The sequence below is a fragment of the Rattus norvegicus genome, chromosome 10 (assembly GCF_036323735.1).
Source record: "Rattus norvegicus strain BN/NHsdMcwi chromosome 10, GRCr8, whole genome shotgun sequence".
Lineage (NCBI taxonomy): Eukaryota > Metazoa > Chordata > Mammalia > Rodentia > Muridae > Rattus > Rattus norvegicus.
This window is the reverse complement of record NC_086028.1, coordinates 21,905,562-21,926,449: the sequence shown is the minus strand read 5'-3', so window position 1 is coordinate 21,926,449 and position 20,888 is coordinate 21,905,562. Positions and strand designations below refer to the sequence as shown.

Sequence of the window (20,888 nt, the reverse complement as noted above, 5' to 3'; positions counted from 1 at the left end):
TTGTTTTGTTTTGTTACAGCTGTAAAGTCCTGTTTGGTCAAAAGCACCTAAGATTATGGAACCCCGGGTTAGGTTCCAACCAAGAGCAGCATCTTGGAAACTGCAGTATCGAAATCATAACAAATATAATGATGTTTTAATAGTCAAGATCTACATTTTTCTTCCCCCTGAAGTCCTCCCATAACTTCACGTTATACATCTCTCATGCTCTGACATCCTACCCAGTCCTGGAGGGCACTTGCCTGCAATTTCTTCTGTCATTTGACGTATGTTTATAAATGGAGCCCTAAAGTTGACATGCATTCTTTCCTTGACCGTTGCATGTACGTATAACATATTTCTCTTCATTGCTGAGCAGAATTCGCAGTCTTGGGATTCACCATAATGTATTGAGTCAGTCACCCACGGAGGAACATCTGGGTTGTGTCTGGCTATAGACTATTATAAATGAACACTATTCTACAAACACTCTTGTTCAGGTTTCTGTGTGAGCATATATTTTCCTTTCTCTTAAATAAATGCCCAGGAGAGAAACTGCAGGGTTGCATGGTAGTTACTTGTTTAGTGTGTTTGGTGGTGTTAAACTGTTGCTAGATGGCTAAGAGTGGGTGAATGATTTAACATCTGGGCCAGACATGTATGGGAGAACAGATTTTCTACGTCTTGCCAACATGTAATGGAATTTTCTTCTGTTAGTGACTACGATAGGCCTGTAGCGGTCTCTCATTTTGGTATTAATTTACTTTTCTATCATGGCTGGTAAGAGTGTGTTTCCATGTTTATATTTATAATTATAAATTTATTATAATTTATAATCTTTAGAAGACTATATATAATATTTAAAGAATATATATATTCTATTATCTGTCCTTTGTCAAATATTTGATTTGCACATATATGCATTTGTGTGTGTTTGTGTGTATGTATGTGCATGTATGTGTGTATATGTGTATACATGTTGTGTGTGTGTTTGCACGTGTGTGTCTCTGTGTGTGTAGTGTACATATGCCTGCAGAAGCCAGAAAAAAGATGTCAAATTGTCCTGGAGCAGGAGTCACAGACAGTTGTGAGCCACCTAACTTGGATGCTGGTTACTGACCTCAAGTCTTCTGAAAGAGCAGTATGGGCTCATAATTACTACACCATCTCTCAGGTCCCTTACGGATTTTCTTTATGCCCCCTTACCACGTTCCTTACAGATTAAAAAAATAAGTTAATTGGGAAGAGATTAAACTACATTAACTTATCTTTTTAGAGCTCTATATTTGATAAAATGTCTCAAGCCATATTTCATTCTTTTCTTCAGTGTCAAGGTTTCTCAATTTTTCTAAAACATCTGTATTTCACTTCTAGATTGTTAATACATATCCTGTTGCTCTTTGAATAAAATGAGAGAAAAGAGAAGCGAGTTTTTCTAGTAGGGATCTCTCCACCTTCCCTCTGTTACCACAGGACCTTTCTTTATCAAATGATGCTGGCATCTTCTTTAAAGAGCCGATACACATATTGCATGGATATGATCCCAGATTCTTGATTCTGGTATGTTAATGTCTCTGTCCATCTGCCATGTCCTTAATACCGATTGCTGTAAATCCCTGAAGTTTAACTTGAGTAAACGGAGCCTGCTCACACCCTTCTAGTTTCCCTGCCTATCAGCATAAATTTGCCACAATCTCGTCTGTGTCTTCTGCAAATCCATATGAGCTTCCTTCAATGTATGTATTGACGTGAGAAGAACCGTTTTTATTTTGTTCTGTCTTCCAAACTGTAACCTGATACACATTACTTATTTAATTTCTTTCACCCTGCTTTATACAGTTTCAAAACGTAATGTCTGTGTCTGTCTTGTTAGTTCTCGCTATTGCACTTTGGGGGATTGTAAATAGCATTGTGTTTTGATTCCCAGGACGCATGTGCTCATTGCTAGAGTGTCGGAGCCCAAGTGTTTTCTTCATGTTAAGTTTGATTCCTGTGACACTGGCAACACTTGCACATAGTCTAGGATTTTATTATACTTTCATAAAGTTTTGTACAACTATTACGCCATTTACTAATATGGTCCTTGTCGTGACCTTTGTTTTCTGATCCACGGGCTCTAAGGTAGAGCATGGCACTGATGGGACTGGGGAGAGTGGTTTCCAATGCCTTGTCTTTATTCTTAGAAACAAAGGACTATGCTACCGCTGAGTATCATGAGTTTGTGCACAGTTGCTCTTGTTCAAATCGAAGGAGTCCCCCCCCCCCCGTCTATTTTTGCTCTTGAGGGTGTGGTCTTATAAGTGGAGGCGGACTTCTGTTTGAGGCTTTTCTGCACGGGTTTCTACTGTCACGCGATCACAACTCCTTAGCCTGTTACTATTGTGGATCATATTCTCTGAGCTTCAGCCGCAGCTCCGGTTCCCATCCCAGAATAAGCCTCCTTGTCATAGTGTGCAATATTTTTATAAGTTACTGAATTCTGCTAGGTAATAGAAAAATTATTACTTTTTTCTTTAACCTCATTCTCCTTCCCTCCTCCTTCCTTCCTTTCTTCCTTCCTTCCTTCCTCCCTCCCTCCCTCTCTCCTTCCTTCCTCCCTCCCTCCCTCTCTCCTTCCTTCCTTCCTCCTTGCTTCCTTGCTTCCTTCCTCCCTCCCTCGCTTCCTTGCTTCCTTCCCCTACCTATGATGAACTAGAAAGTGCTTCCCTTTCTTTTTTCTGCATGTATTTTGCTCTGTCTTTTGAACACACATTTACTTAGAGTTGCCATATGTTTGGAAAATTGATCCTTGTCTGATCATAGAATGGATTTCTCTGACTCTGGAAATCCTCTTTACCTATTAAGGCCATTTTATGTAATATTAATATAGTCATTCTTCTATTTTAATATTTGTATGCTAAAATATTTTTAATATGCCCACAATCTCATAGTTGCAGTGACATATTAGCAGTATAGATTTGGAACATTTGAAAAATTTGCTTAGTGCTCACTTCAGCAGCACATATACTAAAAATTTGCTGATCTAGTCTCTATCTTTTAACTGATATATTAATACCATTTATATTTAGTATATTTATTCTTTGGTTAGGGCCTGAGTCTGGCATTTTTTATATTCTGTTTATTCTTTCATTTCTATATTTTTAATTTGATTTCTTCCTGCTTTATGTAAATCTTTAGAATTAGATTTTGATGTATTTATAATGATCTTGAATTGATCGCTTTGGACAGATTGTATAGTCATTGTGTATGTGTATGTGTGTGTGTATGTGTGTGTGTATGTGTGTGTGTATGTGTGTGTATGTGTGTGTGTATGTGTGTACGTATGTGTGTGTATGTGTGTATATGTGTGTGTGTGTATGTATGTGTGTATGTGTGTATATGTGTAGGTGTATGTGTGTGTATATGTGTGTATGTGTGTGTATGTGTGTGTATGTGTGTGTATGTGTGTGTATGTGTATGTGTGTGTATGTGTGTATGTATGTGTGTACGTGTGTGTATGTGTGTATGTATGTGTGTATGTGTGTGTATGTGTGTATGTATGTGTGTATGTGTGTGTATGTATGTGTGTATGTGTGTGTATGTGTGTGTATGTGTGTGTATGTGTGTGTGTATGTGTGTATGTGTGTGTATGTGTGTATGTGTGTGTATATGTGTGTGTATGTGTGTGTGTGTGTATGTGTGTGTGTGTATGTGTATGCTCACAGTCTACTTCATTTATATTTTATTATCCAGAGTAATATGTGGAAAGTTTAGCTGTCTTTACATCCCTTTATTATTTCCAATTTTACATTAATTTCTTAAATATAACCTCAAAATATATTTAGAATCATATCAGTGATGATATATTTTCTTCCACCATTAACAAGAATTTGGCGCCCTCAAAAGAAGGGTGCAAGTTTCATTCAGCACACTTTTGCTTCTTGTGTTCACTTATCCTTCCGGTTATCTCCGGTTTTTCTTCTTATGGAATCCTTTATATTTTACTGAACAATTTAGCCACACTTTCAGATCTGCTCACCTAGTGATGGACTACTGTACATCTCTGCATGGATTTATCTTGGCTCCTCCTTCTTTTAAATAAGTATCTTCACTGAATACAGTGTGGTGTGGTGAACTTCCTCATGTCCTGAAATTGACTGTGGTAACTCTCCGTTCATCATGGTTTCAAAGAGTATTCTAGGTTCGTTCAACTTTTAGCCTTATAGCCACAGTGTTTTTTCATTTTTCCTCAGTGCTTTCTTGCGCCTTTTCTTCATCTCTCGTTTTTCAGAAGTTTGACTGTGGTATATGTGATCCCTCTGCATATGGATGCATTTAGATACCTTACTTGGGGTTCATTCACTGTTATCTTGGCATTGATCTCAGCTGAGTAGCATTTCTATTTTCATCTAACGCAGGCCTTCTTTGTGTAACAAATAATTCTGGTTTCCATGCTGACAGAGTGTTTTGTTCTATGATGTTAGTGGTATCAGGTTATTTAAACCTTCTATATTTACATAAATCTATAAATTTGGTTTCTTATGACTCTGCTCTGGTGAGAAAATAGAGACTCTCTCCCTTATAACTGCTAAACTAACTTTAACAAGTCAGGGTTCCTTATAAGGTGCAAGTCGTGATACAGGGTCATATCTATACAGACCTGTTCTGATTGTCTCTGGGTGTTTGTGGTAGAGTGGTCGTGGTGCTGCCTCATGTTTGGTATCTAGTTAGGCTACAAGGAGCAGAAAGATTCCCTGTTCTTGCTGGATAGTGGATCACTCAACTTTCTACTACAGCTCTCCCTGTATGGAGTCAGTGGGGAAGTGTGCCGTATTGTGGACTTGGAAGATCAGATTCCCTTTGGGAAAAATGAGCGTCATTATAGCCTAAAATGGATAAAATCTTGGAACTCTATGGCTATGTTAGAATTTCCATTGCTGGGAAGAGATAACCATAACAACAGCAACTCTTAAGAAGGAAAACATTTCATTGGGGCTGGCTTTCAGTTTCAGTTTCCATTATCATCATGGCGAGAAACACGGCATCATGTAGGCAGACATGGTGCTGGAGGAAAAGAGAATTCTACTTCTTGATTCTCAGGCAGCAAAGAGGAAATCACATGTCATATTGGGCATAGCCTGGATATATAAGAAACCTCAACTCCCACCCATACAGTGACACACTTCCTACAACCAGGTCAAACCTCCTAATACTGCTACTCCCTATGGGCCAAGCATTCACAGGCAAACCAATGGGGGCCAAACCAATTTAAACCACTGCATTGGCCTTTTTTGGAACCATTTTGTTTCAAGAGAAATGCTTCACTGACATGGTATCATGACTCCCTGCTGAAGGTAGAAATGAGAATATTGCCCACTTCCCATACCACTGGGTTGCCTCAGTAGGATAACTGAAATGTAAAGTCTTTCTTTTTTTAATTAGATGAACTTTCCATAATCTTTGGTAGAGGATAAGGAACTGACTTAACTCTGCCAGTTTTTCCTTTTTCTTTTTCTTTTGGCATTTTTGTTTTGGAGAATGTTATCTTCCTTCCCTACGAGTCTGAAAATGCATGGCAAAAAGAGATTGTACTGTTTCATGGTTGGTAGGTTGGCACCTGGGTGTATTTTTCTTTACTCCATTCAGGTTCTTCTTGCACTTGTTTTACGGAGGTTGGGTTGATTATTTTCATTCATACTTTATGAGGAGAATCAGGAAACATACATATATGTCTCATCTATCTAGAAGCCTTCTCCTGACCTCTGACTCTTAAAAGAGAAGCCAGGGATTCAGATTTTAATATACTTTCTCTCGCTTTGTTGTTTCTCATATTGACAATTTTTAAATTTGCAGCTGAAGGCAAAAAGAAAGCATTCATTTGCTGGTAGTGTATGCACTTTGCCCACTTCCTTAAGACATCCAGCTCCCCTAAAATGTCACTAATTTTGCGTGTAAATTTCTATCACTTACCCAGGAGCACTGCTGGCAAGCTCAGTTCAATAATAGTGAGCTGAGAAAAGGGAATGTGTTAGCGAAAGGACAATGCTCGCCTAAGGCAGAAATAGAGATGTCTAAACCCAAAGTCCATACACTTTGCTAACAAGTGACGAACATTTAGCCTCCCACTCTGGGCAGGTTTTACAAAATAAACTAAAAACTTGTACAAATATACACATACATAGCGAGAGCAAGAGAGAGCCTTTGAGACACAATCACAAAGCAGCGAGGAACAGATCTGCTACGTTAATATTAACAGGAAAAAAAAACTAAGCAGTGAAACAAAACAGAAGCAAATTATAAAAGTCGACCAATAACCTTCATCTTTCAAACCACCTGTGACTCTGTAGCGTTGGTTTTTTTTCTACACCAGGGTCCGAGGGATTCATTGATCAGTGTCTAGTTTAAGCATTGGCCTGAACAAGAACAGTAGTTTCTTGACATCGTCTACCCTCTTTCCACACTGTCTTATGCAAGACTCTAACTACATAACAAACATGAGATTTTAATAATCAGGAGAATAAAGCACATGCTGTCATTGCGCTGTTTGTCACATTCTAGATACCACATTGGGAAATATTCTATAATAATGCTGCTTTAAATTTTATGAGATCTCTGTGAAGAAGATGCTGTGATTTTTTTTCCATTTTTGAATGACTGATAAACCAAATTACAAGGGCTACACATTATTTTAGACAAGGTCATTGGCTAGTGAGTGGCCATGATTAGATTGGCCATCTACCACACTTTGATGACCACACACCCCAGTAGAGACTATGCATGGATTCTAAAATCATGCCAACATTAAGGACAAGGGGCTTTGGCCTCTGGAAACTGCATCAATATAATGATAATTGAATTGATTATAGCAATACAATTTTCCATGCCGGTATCGTGTCCTTTGCAAAGGTCCTGAGGTCTTGCGCGTAACTCTCAGTGGTGTTTCTCAACCTGCTGACTGAGGAACTAATGACATCAGGAAACTATATGGTTTATTATCTAAGCAACTGTGTCAAAAAATCATCGTTCTTCTTGGGCTTTGTAACAAGTGTGCGCTCTTTTTATTCTTCCCAATTATTAAACAGAATTTTCTACTTTTCGAGCAAGGGTTGATAATGTATAGGAATGGTTTGTTTGGGAGGATCCTGGAGATAAGAGATCTCTGTGTGAAAAGAGAAAGGCAGAATGACTTCATTTCTAGACCTCTGGCTAGGTCTGTCTGTCCTCGTATGCAGGCGGCTTAGCCCTTTTGTACATAGAGATGTCCCACTTCAGTGTCTAAATAGCCAGTGAAGAGCAGAGGGCTTGAGAACTACAGATCTGTTTTCCCAAGCAGTTCCTGACACACTGAGGAGACATGAGCAACAGTGGCCTGCACAAAAACCATTACCCTGGTTCTGGGTTGTATTTTCCACTTTAATTAAAATCGCTGTTGATCTGTTCTATCCGGGCCCTGGTTCTGGGGCCCATGCTATTTCATATGGCAAATGAAAGCAGCGAGGAAATTTGGAGTTCTGGAGCACCTAAGTCTTTTTGTCATGATTTGCTAAGCAGAAGGTTGGTGTTTTCTGAGTGATGTCTGGCATACCCTGTGAAGCCAAAGAGCAGTTGATATGTCAGAAACGTTCCTTCCTATCCACTTCCCTATATCAGACGCACAGCTCCACATTGTTCCCCCTTTGTGTAGTAGGCATCCTGTCACTGAGAGGGGCAGTGGACATTTAGGTTAATGAACAGGTGGTTCTGCAGGGTACACATCTCTCAGTAAGTCCTCTTGTTGACCGGTCACTGGGAAGAAATGCCCGGCTATTATCAGATACAGATCTCCTAAGAGGAAACACTGATTGTCGTTGGCTGAAGGCTGACGGAAGAAACCAGGGGTGGACTGAGGAGATGTCTCGATAGGGAAAGTACTAACTTTGCAAACATGAGAACCTGAGCCCAAATCCCAAGGAAATCCCTGTGAAAAGTGGGACACTGTAGCACCCTCACATAGAGTCCCAGGGCTCTACTCGATAGGAGGGAGAGCCAGGCGAAGACCCAGATGCCTGTGGGCCAGCTAACCTGGGGTACACAACAGAGAAAAGAACAAGAGGGCTCAGCACCCAAGGCTGTCCTCTGACCGGGGCAAGTATTGCACATGTGAAATTGCACCCATACTCACTAAAGAATGTACACACACACACACACACACACAGAGAGAGGGGGGGGAGGGAGGGAGAGAGAGAGAGAGATCAGCAGAAGATAATTTGCATATCATCAGCACCTTATATGATTATTCCCCTGGCCCATCACATTGATTAAACATTGGTCGAATAACCTGGTATCGCAGCAAACCATTACTATTTCTAAATGGCCACTAGGACTTCGCTCTTTTCTTTCCTTCTGTTCTTCTCTCCCCTTATCTTCCTTTCTTCTTCCCACATATCTTCCTGTTTGGGTACTTATTTTCTCGCTAATCCTTCCATACAGAAAAAGAAAGAAAGAAAGAAAGAAAGAAAGAAAGAAAGAAAGAAAGAAAGAAAGAAAGAAAGAAAGGAAGAAAGGAAGAAAGGAAGGGGGAGAGAGAGAGAGAAAGAAAGAAGGGAGGGAGGAAGAAAGGAAAGAAGGAAGGAAGGGAGAGAGAGAGAGAGAAAGAAAGAAAGGAGTGAGGGAGGGAGGAAGGAAGGAAGGAAGGAAGGAAGGAAGGAAGGAAGGAAACCAGAAAACAAACAAAAAAATCTCACAATAAACAAGAGCAAACTCAACTTGGCTTTGATTGACTTCGTAACTAGATCTCCCACTCCAGCAACAGAATGACCGTGTCATTTGTGCACACGCAATCAGGAGATGGGGCTTCCTGTTATTACTTTTCCCCCAAATCTATAAAATTAGACAGTAAGAAAATGAATGCATTGTCTAGAGCTGCATGTAGACTGATGGTTTAAGTATATGGTAAGCTTTTCCCAAAGGAGGTGTATAGGCCTGCCAGTTTCCCATCTATGTTTCCACGTAAGTCAGAACTAAAGTCTGCACTGCTTGTAATCACAGTCATTTATTTACTTAATTATCTATTTTTATTTTTATGCTTCTAGGTGGGTAAAGTGACAGGTGCCACAACTCCAGCCTCCCCTTTTCTGAAAGTCGCGGAGTTCCATTTCATCTGCAATAATGGATGTGAAGGATCGGCGACATCGCTCTTTGACCAGGGGACGGTGTGGCAAGGAGTGTCGCTACACCAGCTCCTCTCTGGACAGTGAGGACTGCCGTGTGCCCACGCAGAAGTCCTACAGTTCCAGTGAGACCCTGAAGGCTTATGACCATGACAGCAGAATGCACTATGGAAACCGAGTCACAGACCTGGTGCACCGGGAGTCCGATGAGTTTTCTAGACAAGGTAGGCAGATCCGCCCCGCTTGATAGGCTCACAGCCTAGCTCTGCCCAACCCTTTCGGATCCAGCCCCATTCCTGTCCTGCCCTGTTTCATGGTGGCGACGGAAGTGTAAGCAACTACAGAACTCTTAGTTACAAACAAATATTTGCCCTGTCTAACTCTCGCGGGTGAAAAGTTCCCTTTTTTTATCATGGATGCTATTTTGCTCAGCAATGTGGAAGGTGCTTTCACAGAGTTTCCTAAGATGTACCTAGAAACAGGTCCTTGCCTTCATAAAAGGCAAGTATTCCTGAGACAATGGAAACTTTCTGGCTGTTTCGTCTGAGGCTTTCACACCGTTTTTTTTTTTTTTTTTTTTTTTTTTTTTTGAAGCTTACTCCAAACCTCTGAGAGCTCGTTTTGACTCCTCCACTCAATTATATTCACTTTGAATAAATCACATACATATTAAAAGACATGAGAACGTTCTGGCAAAACATAGTAAATTATAACACACACAGGCATGAACGCACAATGTGATGCTAATTCTGATTCCTGTGTTCTTATTTCCACGTTTAAGATTGTAAGTGAAAAACATTAACACTTAAATACAATTCTACCCATGCAGATCTCCGTTTCCTATGTGCCAAACCTCCCTTTTATTGCAACATCTTGGTTTATTTAGGAAGACTTCTCTCTGAGTCACAAACAGTTGGCTTTCTCTTCGTGTCCAGTATCGTGTCGAATCCTGTGGTTACTTGTCTAGGCCCGTGAAGTGAGGCTGAGCACTGCGGAGTTCAGAGTGTAAGTCGCACTTGCTCTGTGCCTTTTTCTCGAATACCAGCCGAGCATGCACCGGCCACGTTAATGGCTCAGCAAAACTACAAGAGAATGCGCAAGAGCAGTGGCTGCACTAGGCAGGGTCACACAGCCAGCACCCAGGGGCTCAGCCCTGTCCAGCTGGGTTAGTGCATCATTTGTTTTCTAACACTGTTTCTTTATTTCTTTTCTCTGAGTCCTCAGCAGTAAATACCCCGGAATGAATTTAATTCCTAAGGAGATACCTACACATGGAATTCCATTCCTGGCTTCTTGGCTTCCTTACTTTTTACCTTTTTTTTAATCTATAGAAAATACTCTCGTATCTAATTAAGTAGCATAGCGCTCGAGATTTATAGAAGTTCAGGTCAGATGTTGTTCTGAAACAACTTAAATATTCCCATTTTTACTGAACTCCTGTTAATATTTAACAAAATGTTTTTAAAGAAATCAATAAGCAGTTAAAATCGCTTTTGTTGTCATCGTAGCCCTTTGTAGGAGACAATTTTTAATTTGATCTTTAGTCTTACTTTCTTTGCACCGTCCTCCTGAAAATGAAATGTACTGATATTCCCGGAGAAAACAGGGCTGTCTGATGCTCGCTCTGGCTTGATTGCCTTCGATCTGTGAGCAACTTTAACATGTGGTTTATTTCATTAAGCTTATGCCTGACCCCACGTAGTGGACAGTGGGCAGTGGATGGGGGAAAAGTAAGGAGACCTAGTTTAATTAGTGAGCGGAGGGCACACATCACCATGGAGAAGCTAGGATGTCCACGGCATCACTAAAACAAAGTGAGACATCCGAAAAGGCAACATACATGCATCGCAGTTGAAAGCTCTCCTTTCCTGTCATAGTTTTTGGGGTTTTTTTTGTGCTACAGTTTTCCTTCCTGTAATCCTAGGCTGAAATACACGCTCTTGTTCCTAACCCCCATCAAAGGCAGGCCCTGGCTTCCAGATCAGGCACTAAGTTGCGGCTTCCAGATGATTGTTGAACCCAGGATTTGCTTGTCGCCTTTTCCCCCTTATTAATATTTACACCCCCACAAAATCAGGTGCCGGAATTTTACTTTCAAACGTGCTTCTCCTCACCCTCGTCTCGTCACGTGCCCCTCCGCCATTGATAATAACAGAAGTAGCTTGGCCGTATCAAGCTCGTGGCTTTGCAATTAGCAATTTGCACATGCCGTGTGTTGTTATTGGGTCCATATTTGTTTGCGTAATGTGTTTGCATGAATTAAAAACTGTGCAGTCCAAAAGTAGAAATGAGAAGGCATCGGGAAGTATTTGCATATGTAAGTGCAATTCCTTCTGAAGGCATCTATGAATTTATGCATGAAAATGGAGTCGGAGGCTGAGTGGATCTACTTTGATGGGTTCTAAAATTGAACTCTGCAGGAAGTAAATAAGCGCATATTTAAGGAGGGGAGTATCTGGAGATACAATCTGGCGTGTGGCACACGCAGCTCAAGACTGAACCACCACAGAGAGGGTTAAAATAAACTTGATACTCGGTAATAACAATCATTTTTTAAATGTCATGCATTTTGCAGTTTACTTTCTTATTCATGAAATCAAACTGCAAGATCATCTCAGTACTTATTAGCCTAGAGGTCCATGAGCGGGGATCTTGGCAGGATCAACTCCTGTGCCCTGCTTAGTTAAAACCCAGGACACTGAGCATAAAACAAACATCCTCCTCACATACAAGCGAGTCTGACAAACACGCGTGGAGGACTCTCCAGGTAGAAAAGAATTGCCACCCTAGAAAAATGATGGGGGGACCAGGGTCCTACCTGATCCAGGTACCCACGCCAGCCTGCCGCAGGATCTAACAAGAGGACAGATGATATTCTGGCGGTAGAAAGGGGCTAAGCATCACGAGGGAAAGTACCGGAAGCTCCTGTCGACCAACTCCTGCCGTACTCTCAGCACAGATCCCTTCCCCGCCTTTCTCTAGTGTGGTCTCTTCTCTAAAGTAGAGACCTGTAAATTACCAGTGTGGCCTCCACTGTGGCGCGTTCTGCTGGTGTGGAGGAGGAAAATGGCTGACCTTAGGTCTTGGAGCCACTGGTGTAATTGGTAATTAGTAAACGACTAATCCTCCACTAAATAGCATTCAAGTGGACCTGGAGTGAACATGCATGACAGGACCAAGCAGCAGCCTGGTGGCACCAAGCCCCGTGGCCTCTCAGGAAAGAGCCTCTACTTTAAATATGGAGGTCAGGCAAGTTCCCAGGCAGGTCGCATGAGCTTTTTGTTGTTGTTGTCGTTGCTTTTCTTTTTGTTGTTGTTGTTTTGTTTTTTCGAGAGTGACATTAGGGTGCAGAGAGGTGTGATGTGCTGCTGTTCTGCGTGGCTTAGGAGCCTTGGGAGTCAGCCCTGCGTTCCTCCGGCTTCTGCCCCTCTGGGTGGCTGTGCCTCTTGCTTGCATTCTGTGCTTCCCAAGGAAGAGTGCATTGCGTGAGCTCATCCTCTGCGGCGACAGGATGAAAAGAATTCTCCCAGTCCTTGAGTGCATTGTGCTAAGTGCCAGTCCAAACATTTGGTTTGTGTAAACTCAGGGCTCATAATAATGTTGTGAGGTGGCTGTTGTTGTGAGTTCCTTTTGAGATACATATTTACACACATACACACACACACACATATATATATACATACACACATATACACACATATATACACACACATATATACATACACACATATACATACATATATACATATATATGTATATATATGAAAACTAAGTCGTGGAAGAATTAAATGAATTATCTAAGGTCGGGCGCATCAGAAGTGGAGACAGGTTTCACATATAGTGAGTCACATTCAAGAGCTATGTTTGAGCCAACGAACAAACAAAAAACAAATGGTTAAACTTTTAAAAGCTGGTGGGAAAGTGGTTTGACCTTCTATTTCCAAGACTTTTTGGATATATGCTTTAAATTTTTTCTTAATCATTACTGCCCCAAGCCCCAGCCCACATGGTTGGTAACCCTGTTGTGCAATTCTATTCCATATGAACCACTCTTTTAAACGTCCTGGCATTGCTCCTTTCTCCAGTACCATTTATACTGGATGAGCCATAGGAGAGCATCTAGCAAAGCTTCCCTGCCAGTCCTTGTACTCATCACCTGTTGTCCAACCTTTCAACCCGAAATGGTAACCAAGAAACATTGGTTACATAAGCAGAACTGGCTGCCTTCTGTGTCAAGCAGTGCCCAGGGGACCAAAAGATTCACCCTGTGGGGTTGGGGATTTAGCTCAGTGGTAGAGCGCTTGCCTAACAAGCTCAAGGCCCTGAGTTCAGTCCCCAGCTCCGAAAAAAAGAAAAAAAAAAAGATTCACCCTGGCTTCCATTCCTCAAAGAGCCTTTCCTTCTAGCTAGCAGTTCAACTCTCTTGAGAGGGGGCCATGATTTAGTTTTTCTATGTATCTCAAACTGTTTGTGTTGGGGTTAAATGAAGAATTAGGTAAAACTGGGTATTTGAAATTTTGCTTTCATAAGTTCTAAAATAAGTAAATAAATAAATAAATAAATAGGAGGCAGTATATGCCACTAACACTTCAATGTGCTTTGCAAATGTGTAAACACATACATACACATTTTAAGCTAAGTTTATCTGAGTATTTTATAAACTATATTCTCACTTCTGATATCTTTAAAATAATTTGTGCAATAAATTTTGATCTGTGTACTTTGGTGTAACATCAATGTAGCTCATGTTAATGAACCAGAAATTCAGGATCCACCAGCAAGCTCCAGAGACTTATTTGTCTTGGTTCAGCTGACATTACACAGTAAAGGTACTTTGAATATCTTGGATTCACTGGAAACCTGTAAGCATCGCTGTCCACAAATCTCTCCAGGTACCTTTCTGGAATATCCTAAAACAATAGCTGAAAGGTCCAGTTTGGAAAAGCCCAGCACTCTAATTGTACAGAACAACCTTTAGGTTTCAATGAGGTTACAGGGTTTGGTTACTATTCACAAGACTAAAATATGCCTTCGAAAGATTGCTTTCAACATATTCTGTCACCTCTAGGTGATACTTCTTTTCTTTTCATAACTCAGCAGAGAATAGCACAGAATCTGTCTTCTTTGGTTGTCTTGGCATCTTACCAGATCTGAGGAATTCTGTGAGGAAGCCTCCATGATCTCTCCCTATTGCATGATGATGATTATGATGGTGATGCTGATGATGATAAGACAAATCAGTAATTTTTGTGGGAAAAAAAAACAATGACTAAAACTTTAAAAATCCTGGCTCACAAAAGCTGGCAGTTTTAAAAAGGCAATATATGTGATAGATTATATATAATTAGACATATTAGGATAAGCCCTATGCAAAGGAAAACTTAGGATAGTTGAAGAGACACCATGCTAAAGGTATACATCAGATGTGGTCTCTGCCCAACCCTGACCTCTGTGCCCATACTTGAGCATCAAGGAAGAGATGGGACGTCTAGGAGGTTTGTTTTACTAAACAAACAAACCCCCACAAAACCAGATGCAAAGGGTAGCAGTAACAGTGTTTGGTTGTCCCGAGGGCTGGAAGCACTCAAGGTTAGCTGAATGTGGAGATGGAAGAGTGGGAGAGGTAGGGGAAATGAACTTTAGAGATATTCTAGGAAGGCTGGGTTGGTTTCTGTTTACAGAGAATGTTCCAGGAACACAGGACTGCTGGAGCGTAAGTTTGGAGAGTATGTGTTTAAGTGCACAAACCTTGTGGCCCAAACTGGGATCACAGGGAGGGCTGGTGCTGTTGGGGTTTCAGGGTGTTGAGTAAGTGGGGACAAATCTATCGTTCAGGGACTCTGGGGCAATGGCTGCTCTCTCCACCTGTCAGGAAAACGCTGCATTTACTTAAGGACCTGGAAAGGTCAGTGCTTGTCAATAACCCCAGAAGCAGAAGGGCACGACTGCTTATCCAAATTCTTCTGGAATGGCAAGACATGAACCTTCATGTAAAAGTAGAATGTTTTCAGTGTTTGGAATACATTCCTCCATCATATTAGATCCCAGCCTATGTCGAGACCAAGAGCATAGGCAGAATACCGGAAGTAGATCTATAGCAAGGAAAGCCATGAGAAAGACGGTATTAGGTGTGCTCCATTGTTAAAAACAAAGACTATTGTCTGCTCTCTGCCACGTGCTACATAAACCAAAACTACTTGAGAGCAGAAACGTGTGTGTGTGTGTGTGTGTGTGTGTGTGTGTGTGTGTGTGTGTGTGTAAATGTGAGTACAAGTGAGCTTTCGCTCTGCTGGCTTGTAACTTTAATGAGAAAGATAAGTATACATGGAATAACAAGACCTTCTTGCAAGTGCTGGCCTTGGACAAGCAGGTGAGGCTTTGAGGAGAGCTGGAGATGTTGCTGCTCCCAATTCTTCTCACTCTGGCTTTGCTGGTGTTAATCCCCAGGGCTTGAAAACAGAAGATGAACTCGCTCGCCGGTTAAGATGTTTTGTGAGACTGTGACTCTTTGAACTCAAGCTGTTCTTACACCATGCAAGTGATGATGTCTAACAGGCCGTTATCTGAACAATTTTTTGATATCCTGGAGAGAAGCTTGAGCCATAGAGAGATGTAGAACTTGATAGTTAATAATCTCCCGGGACTTGGTGTGATCACCTTGACAAAATGTGTCAAAAAATAAGGAGATCCCATGAGGGCTCATACAATCAAAAAACGAGGGAAGAAGAAAAGAACCTTGGTGGGGGGCTGGAATAGCCCCGTGATCCTTCGCACGCTCTGTCTGGTTCTGTTTCACTTCTATCAGTTTCATTTCCTATCTCAATAAGTAGAATAGCCTTGATTTTTAATCTCCTAAAACGGAAGTCACAAATGTTATTGATGCGGGGTCGTGTTTGCCTCCAAAGTGTTTTGTTTAACATGTACATTGATGTAGGATGTTGAAAGGCAAAACCCAGGGCTCCCAGATATAACATTTGCCTAAAAGGTCAAAGCCCTTTAGTCCGGGATCTCAAGTGCTTCAGATATAGCGGTACAGTCAGAGAGAGAGAGAGAGAGAGAGAGAGAGAGAGAGAGAGAGAGAGAGAGAGAGTGTAATTAAATGCTCTTATGTTCTCTTCTATTCCCTTCCTTGAAGAATAACAAAATCTCAAAATCTCTGCCTATTCCAAACCTATTCACACCAAGAGGCTTCAACTGTGGGCTTTCTCTTCGGTGACATTTGTGCCTTCCTTATTCACCTAGCTTTTATTTTTTAATTGGAGATTTTTACTTACATTTCAAATGCTATTCCCCCATCTCATCCCCCCCCTTATTCTATAAGGGTGTTGCCCCTCCCCAACCATCCCTCGTTCCCGACCTCTAGCCTTTTTGGGTTATTGTTGTGTTGTTATCTCAGAGTGACTTAGATGACGTGGACTCTCCTTACTGAGACTCTCTAGGAATAGGAGCTAAGCAAAGTGATCTAAGCTGATCTGCTTTTACTTATAACTGAAAGGGATTTTTTTTGACTAATGGCTCATTGCCCCTTCTAATGAGTATGCTTTGAAGCACAGAAACAGACACTATTGCCTGTCTGTTTGTCCAGCTGCCTCTCCAGCCTGGCAACACCATATCATAAGATAAAAAGCCAGCATGAATGCTTTCTGTAGCAGGGCACGGTGCTTACGTCTTGAACTACAGTCTCCAATCTTTGTCTCTGGGTGCTTATGACAGAGTAATACTACCATTCCTCTAGGCTGCTGCCACAGCTTGCAGTGGACCTCTGTAAGGACCTCCTTTGCTATACATACGGAAGACTTCAGAGTATATATACTCAGCAGTAGTACAGCTTTCTCACTGGAAACTTGAGGAAATACGCGCAGCGAGAGATGGGGCAGTAGCCAGCATCTGCCTCATCACAATTTGCAGGCTTGGTCCAGGGTTGGTGCTGCCCCTCCAACAGATGTGTCATCCTATTGATAGTGTTAGAGGAAACATTCCATTTTCAATGTCATGTTTGAGGCTTATAATTTAATTTTCAGCTCTGGCAATCCTGGAAGCATCCCGAGAGATGCGGTGGGAGGGGGGCTGTTGTGTCTGCCGGAATGAATGCTTGTTCTCGTTCGTTCCATGAGCACCTTCATTGGCATGCGTACCTCACAAGCTCCTGCTTCGCTGCCACGGCCAAACTCTCACTCTTCCAAGGGACTCAGTATTCCTCCAGCATGAGCTGCCTTCCTCCCCACTCAACCTCAAGTCAGCTCTCCGTTAGTCATAAATCTCTGCTGGGAACCATCAGAGCAAATATCGAATGTTCACAGGGATATTAAAAATAACCGCAGCACAGACTCATCTAATAATGTTCAACAGCCTTTTATAATATTTGGAATATTTTGCCAAAGTTACTGGGAGCATTATGCTTAATGCATTTTCCCCAAGACAGAAACATCTTTTCAAGAATGAAAAAGAGTCAACAGAGTCAGGTGGGCTGTATTGTGTTCTCAGCTCATCTCTTCCTCTCTCTCTCTCTCTCTCTCTCTCTCTCTCTCTCTCTCTCTTTCTTGCTCTCTCTCCTCCTTTGGCCAAAAGACAGAGAATATGAAGCCTCTCTTTGTTCCCTGATTTATGAATAGTCTGCAGTGGGCAATTGCAGTCCCAGTGGGATGCATTTTATTTTAAAAATAGTTCGGAGCGCTTTCTTTTAAATTCCCCTATGTCCACAGCCACCTTGACTGTATAATGCTTGCTTCTCGGTGTGTCCTTGTGTGGTTAAGGTCTGCCCCATGCACTGGGAGTTAGAGCATTGATTTTATTTGTAGCACTTTGAACAGAAATGTTGAATGTATTTGGAGAGTAATTCCAGAGGGTTAAATTTGTTTCTATGGATCTGGTTGTTGTGAGGAGAACACTTAAAGAAGTACAGGGATGTGGAGGCAGGGCAGAGGGGACCTCAGTGTTCTAAAAGGAAATTTCAGGCAACTGCTCCGGAAATATCCATAGGCCAAACTAATCTCTCTTCAAATGACTGTGGATTTAGGAGACTCTCCACCGTCCGTTTTAAAAGGAGCCCTGTTCACCTGGCAGCCTTGGGTTCAAATTCTCCTTAGTTTACAGTGACATTTCATTTAGTGCCTGTCCCCTGACATTTGTCTGCATTACGAAGGCTGTGCACAGAGCTGACCCAGTTAACACTTTCTGCTTCCAAAAGCCAGAGATCCTGCAGCAGGGAGGCCGGACACACATTACCAAGTCCTAGCAGAGCACTGAGAGACCTGGCCACACTCCAGGTCATCTCTGTCTCGCGGCTGGTTGTGGGGTGTCTACTGTCTCAGACAGTTTAAAAAGCCCAACGCTTGGGTCCCACCCTAAGATACCTCAGCTCCCTACACACACGGGGTGGGATGGGGAATGAGGCATTAAAGGTAAATACTTTTAAAATTTATATTGATTTGTTCATTTTTTTGTTCATTCATTCATTTTATTTAAAGTGTGTGTGTGTGTGTGTGTGTGAGAGAGAGAGAGAGAGAGAGAGAGAGAGAGAGAGAGAAGGGGATGAGAGAGGAGAGGAGAGGAGGGAGAGGGAGAGACAGAGAAGGAGAGAGGGAGAGAGAGAGACAGGGAGAGATACAGAGAGAGATGGAGACAGACAGACAGAGAGTCAGACAGACAGAGAGACAAACAGAGAGACAGACAGAGACAGAGAGAAGAGACAGAGACAGAGAGAAGAGATAAAGACATAGAGACAGAGAAAGCATTACCTCCAGTATTACTCCTCAGGTACTGCTCAGTTTTTAAATATTTTGAGCAGAGAGTCTTTCACCATATGGAGCTTGCTACTTGGGCCACACTGTCTGAGCCCCATCTTATCCCCCATTACTGGAATTAAAGCCCATGGCACATGCCTGGCATATTTACATTGAGCATGTGGGGGTCCAACTCTAGTCCTCATGCGTCTGAGTCAAGAACTTTCTATGCTGAACGATGCCTCCAGCTCCTCGGAGTATATGTTTATAGAAATCAGACTCGAGTACCTCATACTGTGCCTGAAAAGATTCACTTCCCCATCTAGCCCCTTCTTCTGGGATGGATGGCGCTTTCAAGACTACGGGCCTCATTCCTGGTAGAGTGACTTGGATTCTCACTCTTCATTCAGAAGTCCATCAGCATAGCTCTACTAGTTGGTCCTAATTCTTCATGGATCTCAACTCAGGTATATCATTGGTCCAACCATAAGCCCATGCTGTAGTGACTCTGCAAGAGTGGGCCACCACGTGCCAGTCCAGTGAGCAGTACAAGTACAAGTTATTCTCTCACCAGGCTCTACTCCTCTGCTCTCCAGTCAGAGCAAGCAGGTGGCCCGATTCTTCTCTCTGCTCTGCCTCTCCTCGTCTTCCTTGCTGTTAAACATTATAAGTGGAGATTTAATTTGAGCACCTGGCTGGGGATGTAGTTCATAATCAATTAATTATGTTAATTGATCCAACATCCTCCAAGTCAAAGCAGCAATAATGAATGTGATACCTCTATGGGAAGAAGTACAGACTAGCTGTGTTCATACAGAAAAGGGGGAGGTCTGGAGAGAAGGTGTCACATGTAGTATGTCTCTATCCCCTTTCTCGTGTGAGGACGTATTAAGGGTAAGGATTGTTATTACAGAGACTAAAATGCTCCCGAATCACAGTGAGTAGGCAGGACAGATAGATAAGTGACGTAGGCCAGGCTTTCAAACACATGTGCACACTGGAGATGCTCTCATTGGAACATGCACATCCAGATAGGACCTCTTAGGAAACGCACATCGGTATCATCGTGGAATTCTGGTTTAAGTCTAATGGATCTTCCAGCTTCCGGCTTCTGAGGACAAGACTAAAGCTGGAAATTGTCCGTGAAATCTCTAGGTGTTACGTGTTTGAGAAAGGTCATTTGCAAAGTAAAGTAAGCTTCCTGGGGAACTCCTTCATCTCTGGCTCTGGTCATTCCTGCTAACGAAGGTCTGACTGTCTTCATGAGAAAGACAGTGAGGCCAAGGTGACACAGAGAATTCAGGGGTTCAACTGTTGGGCACCTTCTTGGTTTAGGTTAAGAAACTAAAAGGCACGCTGGTGGCAGATACAACAAGTAGCCTCTCTTTAATTCTGCCATGCAGGGTGTAAAGCTTCATAAAGTCCCAGTTCCCGTCCCACAAGGTCTTCAAGGCCGTGAGCGGCCCTGTGACTCATCATTGGTCCTGCTTCTGTGCCTGTCCCTCACTCTGTTCTGTTCGGTCTTTCCCAATGCTTTGTCTCAGTCTCTGCTAACGGTGTCAGTCAGGTTAAGACAAGTGGCAACTAATTTGTTTTCGAAGTCACTGTGTAGGCCAGGAGAGGGCTCTGGGGGGCAGTAACATTCTGGGGCTGTCAGTGTGGAGCCTGCGTTTCAGGACACAGCGGGTTGACTGGCAAAACACTGGCCTTGACTTGCACCTACAACTTAGTCCATACTGTGTCTGACTAAACTTTATAAGGGTTCCCATTTATTTCAAATTGTTTTACAGAAGGAATCGTGTGCTTTTCTGTTTGCATCGTAGGTGGCTGGTTGGCTGGCTTTTAGGAGAATTTTAATAAGCTTTTCATCTTAGAATAGTTTCAGAGTCCCATAAAAGCTGTAGAAACCTTATAAAATTGTGTGCTTGGTGTTGAAACTGCTGATGGTGTCTTTGGTTCATAAGGAATTCTGATGGCACACCTGGAATGTCTGACATTGTTCTCTCTTCCTGAAACCACCACTTCAGATCTCAGAAAGTGCACCGTAGGAAGCCGTGTG

The 20,888-nt window shown here is 42.2% G+C and overlaps 1 protein-coding gene across 9 annotated transcripts in view; it reads left to right on the top strand.

The window, feature by feature from the left end:
• Tenm2 (teneurin transmembrane protein 2) overlaps window positions 1–20,888 on the top strand; it is a 1,136,292-nt gene that overhangs the window by 194,552 nt on the left and 920,852 nt on the right. For all 9 annotated transcript variants that reach the window (XM_039085070.2, XM_063268320.1, XM_039085069.2 and 6 more), the window contains 1 exon segment: window positions 9,030–9,331. In XM_039085070.2, coding sequence (XP_038940998.1) covers window positions 9,106–9,331 — 226 coding nt within the window. In that variant the 5' untranslated portion in view covers window positions 9,030–9,105.